This window comes from Clupea harengus, unplaced genomic scaffold (assembly GCF_900700415.2).
Source record: "Clupea harengus unplaced genomic scaffold, Ch_v2.0.2, whole genome shotgun sequence".
Taxonomy (NCBI): domain Eukaryota; kingdom Metazoa; phylum Chordata; class Actinopteri; order Clupeiformes; family Clupeidae; genus Clupea; species Clupea harengus.
This window is the reverse complement of record NW_024879595.1, coordinates 126,137-134,435: the sequence shown is the minus strand read 5'-3', so window position 1 is coordinate 134,435 and position 8,299 is coordinate 126,137. Positions and strand designations below refer to the sequence as shown.

At 42.7% G+C, this 8,299-nt stretch overlaps 1 protein-coding gene and 1 pseudogene across 1 annotated transcript; both read left to right on the top strand.

Moving 5' to 3' along the window:
• The first annotated feature begins 2,917 nt into the window (after positions 1-2,917).
• Positions 2,918-7,064, top strand: si:cabz01074946.1 (SLAM family member 9). Its single transcript, XM_042704176.1, has 4 exons — positions 2,918-3,560; positions 5,338-5,643; positions 6,354-6,626; positions 6,762-7,064. Exons 1-4 carry the CDS (start codon positions 3,512-3,514, stop codon positions 6,875-6,877), a joined length of 744 nt encoding a protein of 247 aa, XP_042560110.1. The 5' UTR covers positions 2,918-3,511; the 3' UTR covers positions 6,878-7,064.
• On the top strand, positions 3,874-3,992 carry LOC122129139 (annotated as a pseudogene).
• Positions 7,065-8,299: the final 1,235 nt, after the last annotated feature.

Below are 8,299 nucleotides of genomic sequence, written 5' to 3'. Positions count from 1 at the left end.
CGGGTTCAATTCGAGTTCATCCAAAACCGAAACTGACCCACTTCAGTAGTCACGGTGAGCCACAGCCCAAAGCAGCAAGTATGAACTGGACACGCTGAAACGCACAAAGCTATTGATGGAACATTAATTTCATGAGTGTAGAAGTTGCACAGACTGGTTAAAAAAAAAAAATAATCATAAACATTTTTTTTTTTTTTGTTAAGGAAAATCCTCTCTAAACAGTTCGAAGCATGGTGGATTTTTTTCACCTCGCATATAAATTAAGTTGATCTCAAACAGAGGCTGTGACTGACTCCATGTCTATGTCCTCTTTAACGATGGCAAGTCACTGGTTACTGATGCCTGATAATATGTTAACATCCTCTTTACAAGGAACTAGTGAGACTACTTTTCTTGCCCGCAGTGATCTTGTCAACATCCCCAAGAGTACGTTTGTTTTAACACGTCCCTTGCATGTGGGGGATGGGAGGAGACTTGCTGTCAGTGAACCCATCCACTCAAACATTAGCCACAGCTATCCGCTACATGTGCTATACAAGAGGTAGGCCAATAGACCCAACAACACAAACAAACTAATGATTTGTACGTGCTAGGTGGAGTTATGGTGCTATACTAGAGAGTGCATTATGGTGGCAGCATGGCACACTGTCTAGGTGGAGTTATACTATACTATACTATGCTATAGTAGAGAGTGCATTGTAAGATAAGTCACCAGGTGCAGGAGACATGCAGGGGCTGTGGTCTGGGGGGACGTGTGTGTACGTATGTAGGCTGTGGTCGGAGGGGACGTGTGTGTATGTATGTAGGCTGTAGGACACATGCTGGAGCTGTGGTCTGGGGGACGTGTGTATGTATGTAGGCTGTATGTGGCAACATGGCACTGTCTGTGAATATACTGTCAGTACACATAACATGTCTTTCAAGGATTACAAAACTGAAAGAATTACCTGAAATGTAATGTACTTATTTACACTTTAACACGTGTAGAGTTTGTATAGTTTTGAAGATTGGGGATGTTCTGTTCACAGTAATATAGAAGTCTCAAAGTGCGCAAGGCAACACCTAGAACGTTTCACACCAAAGGATTTGCTGCATAGTAACACATTGAGTCAACGAGTCCTGGACTGATTCACTGACAGTTGGTACGGTGTATAGTTTTCATGTGTCTCAATACTCTTCTGACTAAACTAAAAATCCCAATTAGTTTACTGAAGTGAAAGAAGTCCATTTAACTCTAGCCGAGGGTTAGGGTTCGGGCCTGTTTTTACCGTGACGAGAGAACAGAACTCTGGCCGAGGGCTGCCTGTTTTACCGTGACGAGAACAGAACTTCCCCATAGAGTTTCAGTTCAGTGTGTGGGTTTGAGGTTGTGTGAAGTCTGCTCACGTGGGGTGGCCTCTTGATCACGTAGTGCTCTTTCCACCCACACACACACACACACACACACACACACACACTAACACACATACACACACCACACATACACACACACGCCCACACACACGCCCACACACACACGCTGCTTCCTTCACATGGTCCAAGCAAGAATGAGCAGTTGTGACGTACTTTGATGATGCATAGTGATACTTACTGACAGACAATCATATGACAAATTCCAGGGATGAATTTAGTTTCTCTTCTCGGACACTAAACAAGGGCAAAGTGCTCACATTAGTGTAAGAAAAGACAAATAAAACAAAACATTTCTGAGGCCATAAAACTCTTTGTCAGTCTTGGCCAGGCAGCCCCTGCTAATACATATCTCTTTCACTCACTCACTCACACACACACACACACACACACACACACACGCTCTCTCTCACTCACTCACTCACTCACACACACACTCACTCACTCACCCACACACACACACACACACACATTCTCTCTCTTGCTCACACACACTCACATGCTGTCTCTCACACACACACACACATTCTCTCTTTCTTTCTCTCTCTCTCTCTCACTCTCTCTCTCTATCTCACACACACATTTGCTATATCTCTCTCTTTCTCACATCTCAAGGAAACAGTTGGCTGTCCCTGAGTTGTGTTCCTGCTGGATTATGGCATCACAACACTGTTTCCGAGCAACTAATCTCACACCAGCGGCAGATCCGAACAGCAGCCACATGAATGCATGCTTCCACATACGGGGACAGAAAGAGGGAGAGAATTCTCATCAAATACACAGTGCATTCAGAAAGTATGTAGACCCCTTCACTCTTTTCACATGTTGTTACATTGCAGCCTTTTTGTGAAATACATTTTCCCCTCAGTAGTTTATACTCAATACAACATAATGACAAAGTGAAAACAGGATTCTTTTTTTTTGTTGCAAATTTACCAAAAAGGAAAAGCTAAAATATATCAAATTTAAATAAGTATTCAAACTCTTTGCTATGACACTTAAAATGTAGCTGAAGTGCCTCCACCATCTGTCGATCATCTCCTGTGGTAGTCCACCTATGGTAAATTCAATTGATTAGACATGATTTGGAAAGGCACCCACCTATCAACATAAGGTCTCACAGCTGACAATGCATATCAGAGCCCAAACTAAGCCATGCGGTTAAAGGAACTGCCTACAGAGCGCAGAGACTGGACTGTGGGGAAGGCTACAAACATGTCTGCTGCGAGACACACATCTGGGGAAGGCTACAGACATGTCTGCTGCATAGAGACAGGACTGTGGGGAGACACACATCTGGGGAAGGCTTCAAACATGTCTGCTGCATAGAGACAGGACTGTGACGAGACACACATCTGGGGAAGGCTTCAAACATGTCTGCTGCATTGAAGGTTCCCAAAAGCACAGTGACCTCCATAATTCTGAAATGGAAGAAGTTAAGAGCAACCAAGACTCTTCCTCGAGCTGGCCGCCCAGACAAACTGAGAAATCAGGGGAGAAGGGCCTTGGAATGGTGGTGGTTGCATCGTGCTGTGATGCAGTTTTTCTGTGTCGGGGACTAGGCGACTGGTCAGGGTTGAAGGAAAGCTGAACGGAGCAAAGAATATCAGAGAAACCTCGTCCAGAGCGCTGCAGTCCTCAGCCTGGACTGAAGGTTCACCTTCCCACAGGACGATGACCCTACGCACACAGCCAAGACCACGCAGGAGTGGCTTAAGGACAACTCTCTGAATGCCCCTGAGTGATCTAACTTAAACCCAATCAAATGTCTCCGGAGAGAACTATAAATGGCCGTCCACCAACAGTCCCCATCCCACCTGACAGAGCTTGAGAGGATCTGCAATACTTATGTCAGTATGATATGTCATTTTTTTCTTTTTTAATAATAATAATAATAAATGTGAAAACAGTGAGGGTGTCGGAATACTTTCTGAATGCAGTGTACAGTAGGCTTACAGCATCAAAACATGGTAACGAGTGAGGGGGGGGGGGTTGAACATACGGAAGTGTGCTGTTCCTTCCTCTTTGTTGGCGGCCTCATCATACCTCGCTCGCTGTCTTGGTCTAACGGAGTCAGACTGCAGAGTCTACGGGTATAGGGATGTTTGTAGCATTACTCCTCATGTTTGGACCACTTCATTGTCACTCAGGTAAGAAGTTAATGTCTGTTTAACATAATCTTAAATTTTTCAACATAGTATCAGCATAATACCTCCAGTATTGTATTGACTTAGCGCTCTGGGCTTATCATGTCCTCTGTCAAGGGGAACAAGTAAAATGTCTACTGCCGGTGAAGAGTTATGCGTCTTTTCCAAAAGAGACCTCTGACTACAGATGATTTATTTTATGACTTATTTATTATAACAGCTAATGGCTCTGTCACTGCCCTGTTTGAGTCTGTGTGCAATAAGGGTGTCGCATGTGTGCAAGTAAACGGTTTATGGCAAGCCACATTTGAGCTAGACTTACAGTCATACCACACTGAGCACACCCGATCTCGTACGATCTCGGAAGCAGTGCAGTGCCGTGCCTGGTTAGTACTTGGATGGGAGACCACCTGGCAAGACCAGGTGCTGTAAGTAGAAGCTGGGTGGGCCAATCCCTCGCTCAGTGGATTTACTGGATAACTGAAACCAAATCTGGTGGAAACTTGCTATCAATGGCCTATGCTCCACTATGTGAGAGGGTGAATAACCACACATCTGAGCTGGCTAGTTATTTTAAGACTTTTAAAACTGTCCAGCAAACACTAGAAGAAGTATCATAGGAGTCTTGTAGCCGCTCAGTCAATCTGGTTGGACTGTCTGGAGTATCATAGGGGTCTTGTAGCCACTCAGTCAATCTGGTTGGACTGTCTGGAGTATCATAGGGGTCTTGTAGCCGCCCATTCAATCTGGTTGGACTGTCTGAATTGCTCGTGTTACTTGTTGCAATGCTAACTTCTTGATATTAGTTCACTGGGAATATTGAGTGACAAAACGTTTGTCTTACTTTTTTATTTTTTTATTTAACAACTAAAGAAAATCCCATACTATTTATCTACTGAATTAGGAGCAAAGCTATTTACACGAGGATGCTTAAACTCACCAAGTTTCTAATGTGACTTTGGAGGTAAAGAACAAAACAAAGTGATCGTAGAGGATGAGTCATTTAGCACGAGAGGAGGCTGTACTTCACTTTCTGCCTCTGAAACATTATGTGGTCAAGTCATTCTGAACAGGCTGATTGCCTTCTTAGTAATCTGCAAGGCTGTCGTAAAATGTGGAAGCCAAGATGTGTAGGACTCATATTGTACACAAACTCATTTGGCAGTAACAAGCTCCCTGTCCATGGCACGGTGAGGTTTCACATATTGAATTATTGCCTGCAGTATTTTTGGCATGTTGCATTACATTGGCTTACACCTTAACCTTAAATACCATAACCATAACTTGCTTGGGCCTACATTTCAGTTTGCCTAAAGAAATGTGGCTGACCATCAATAGGTCTTTACATGGAAAGCGTATCATTGCATCTTCCACAATGTCTTCCAGAGGGGGTGAGAGTAGGAAGTAGGGTCGGGGGTTGGGTTTGGTGGGGAGTATTTTAGACTGTGTACACAAAGGGTAAAAAAAGGGTAACATTTTATATAGATAGTCTACCTACAGAGACTTTAGAGATGCTTTGTTGAAATTCAAGTTCAGTCGTACTAATTGTTCACGGAACATTACCTTCATCAAGTCTGACCCCTGACCCTAACTGCAACCATTCATTTTAGTTTCAACAGACAGTTTCAAATCTGGGCATCTGTAGATAGTCTGTAGGGGACCATCCAAATGATGTCTGACCAAAAAGAGTGTTATTATTAAACAGAGCACATGTCATAAATGTATATTTTTAATATATATATATATATATATTTTTTTTTTTTATCTGCTGTACATACAGAGCCAGTGCCGATCACTGCATACGAGGGGGACACGGTCACGCTACAGTCGACAGGAAACACCACATGGAATTTCAGCAGAATCCGGTGGTCCATATTCGACAACAAGACTTTCATCGCTACTTTCAAAGGGGGAGACCTGAGAACCGACCTGTTCTGGAGTTACACGGGTCGACTTACTCTTAACCGCACCACCGGTGACCTGCACATCAAAAACGTGGTTAAAAGAGATGCCAAATTATATTCAGTGCTTTTGATGGATGTCAGCGGCCCGCAGCAAAACCATGACGTTCAGCTCACAGTGAGAGGTGAGAGGTGAGAGGTGAGGGGTGAGGGGTGAGGGGTGAGGGGTGAGGGGTGAGAGGTCAGCGAGCCAAAGCAGGCCTATCTGCTGCCTACATGAACCAGTGTAAGCAGTGAACACAAGCCAATTTGAGTCCTACAGTCACACACAAAAGGTTTTAAGAGTGTTAACGTGACGTAAGAATGTTCCCTTGTGGGTTTCTGTGTGTACGCACGGTTCAGCTACTTGTACTGCAATTGTTTTATTTGATCTCCCACACTGCTGTCATAGTGGGGAACATGAAGGGAACGGAAATTACTTTTTTACTGTTACAAACGATTAAGGAGAGAAGGTGTGGGGTATGATGATTCATAATTCATGATGATTGGTCGTGATGGTATGGTGGGGTGTGTGTGTGTGTGTGTGTGTGTGAGTGTTTGTGAGAGTGTGTGAGTGTGTTTGATACCACAGCAAACCATATTGAACCATTTTTTTGAAATTTCCTGATGTGGATATGTATCCTATCAAATGGTTGTAGATATGTCGGCGTCAGTTCAGCGGGATTTTAAACCGTAGGTGGCCTGTTGAGCTATTGTCCACCCAGCAAAAGTTGTGTGGAGGTTTTTGTCTAAAATGTCTAAAATGGTTCAACCTTAAACCAAATACCCTGGCATGGCTAAATTCACTGGATGCAATTTAAACATGATTGATGGTGTTTCCTCTTGTTCTATCCAGCAAAGCTGTTTCAGCCGACTCTAAGCAACAAAGGAGTCGAGTACGGAAATGGTCAGTGCGAGGTAAAGCTGGTCTGCACGTCGCCTCAGACAGGACTTAACTTCACATGGGCTTATCTGGGGGATTCTTCCGTGCTCTTTAAATCCCATTCCTTGGACCGTAACAGCTCCTTCCTGTGGGCATACCTACCAACAGGCAGTGCCGCAAACTTCAGCTGCACGGTCAGCGACAACCTTCGAAACACGAGCAACAGCTTGCAGGTGCCATGCAGAGGTAGGTGTCATCAGCTGAGCTGTGTCAGTTTGAGTTCTCTATATGAAAACATACTAAGGTGTTTTGTTATATTTCACAACTAAGTTCAATCTATCAAAAGAAAGCTCACTTAAACATTTATTTTTTTCTTCTCAGACGAGCGTAACCATTGGATCATTGTGTACATCTTTGGAGTGTTCACAACTCCCATTGTACTCTTGCCTTTGAAGTGGTGGACAGGCTGCCAACCGATAGCTGCTACAGAAGTGTAAGACGCAGTATAACTATTGACAGAAATGCCTTTATTTATTTCCCCAAAAAGAAGCTTTTTATAGAAACATCAAGCACAAATACATTATTGACCTACAACTGTAATGTGATTCTGAAGACATGATACATAAACTAAAATATAAGTTCCCAAATATATGTTCCAAAAATATAACTTTTCAGTTTGTGATATTCAGTACAAAGGTGCAGTGTGTAGTTTATAGTGGCATCTATTTGTAGTAATTGAATATAGTATTCATAATTATGTTTTCATTAGTTGTTACCTGTACCTATGACTCCTTATGTTTTAGGAGGGCTCTAGAGGTCTTTTCGCATAATTTGATGGCCATGTAGTACTTGCACATTCTTGTTCAGGGAAGGGTATTCAGCTGGTTGCAATTCAGCAACTTCGCTACTATATGCCAGTAAAAACTGCACTGCCCCTTTAAAACAGGTTTAATTTCTTATTAAATGAGACTACTAGGTACTAGGTCATCTACCTCAATGGCAGTCTCTCTGATAACAAAACTGTTTCTTGTGGTGTTCCAAGAGGGAGCTCCCTCGGTCCACTTTTGTTTTTGATTTTTATAAATGATTTGCCATCTGTTATTATAAGTGCTGATGAAGTCATGTATGTGGATGAGTCTACTCTTTTTACCTCTTCACACACGTTAGTGGAGCTGAGAGAAAATCTTATTCTTGATCTTCAAAATGTAATAAGCTGGGTGAGAATGAACAAAAACAGAAAACACCTACAGAAACTTCATGTTGCAGAAAACAGAGCAGCCAGATATAGAGAACTATATGTTAAGAACTGTTCTCTATAGGGGTGAGGTGGAGGTGGAATAAGCTGCCTTTAGACATGAGAAAGATAGAGAATAGCGCCACATAGAAGAGGTCATTAAGATGTCATTTTTTTAGAACAGATACACAAGTAATTTTTGGGCTATCAAGTCTAATTGTGTTTTGTACATTTTACTTTTCGTTTTTGTAATTTTGTTTAGTACTGTTGAAATGTTTGTCTATGCGTATTGTTTAATGTATACTCTCTGTATTACTTGAATTTTTACTCTCTGGTGTTGTTTCTCTGTATAACCTGAACTGCTTTTACTTAAATGTATATTTGTCATGTCTGTGCTGAACCGAGATCCGGTCACGCCCCCTTTCGTCACTTTTGGACTCCTACACCTCAGCTATAGCTCAATCACGTCACACTTACACGATTGCGTTGGAATGCGTTGATCCGTCAAGGTTGACGGATCCCCATTCACTTTGAATGGGGTGACGTCATCCATTGCAGAACTGAATTGTGGCTCCGTTGGGTTCCGTTGCGTTTTGTTGCATGCGTTGCTTGCGGCAAGAGTTGAAACATTTTCAACTTTTCAAGAGGCAACACATGCATCAGCCAATCTTATTGCTTTTCATGC

Bases quoted from the DNA above. Each gene is read 5' to 3' on its own strand.
- si:cabz01074946.1 (XM_042704176.1), top strand. From the start codon at position 3,512: ATGTTTGTAGCATTACTCCTCATGTTTGGACCACTTCATTGTCACTCA. The intron at 3,561-5,337 runs GTAAGAAGTTAA...CTGTACATACAG, and splicing joins ACCACTTCATTGTCACTCAG to AGCCAGTGCCGATCACTGCA. The intron at 5,644-6,353 runs GTGAGAGGTGAG...TGTTCTATCCAG, and splicing joins CGTTCAGCTCACAGTGAGAG to CAAAGCTGTTTCAGCCGACT.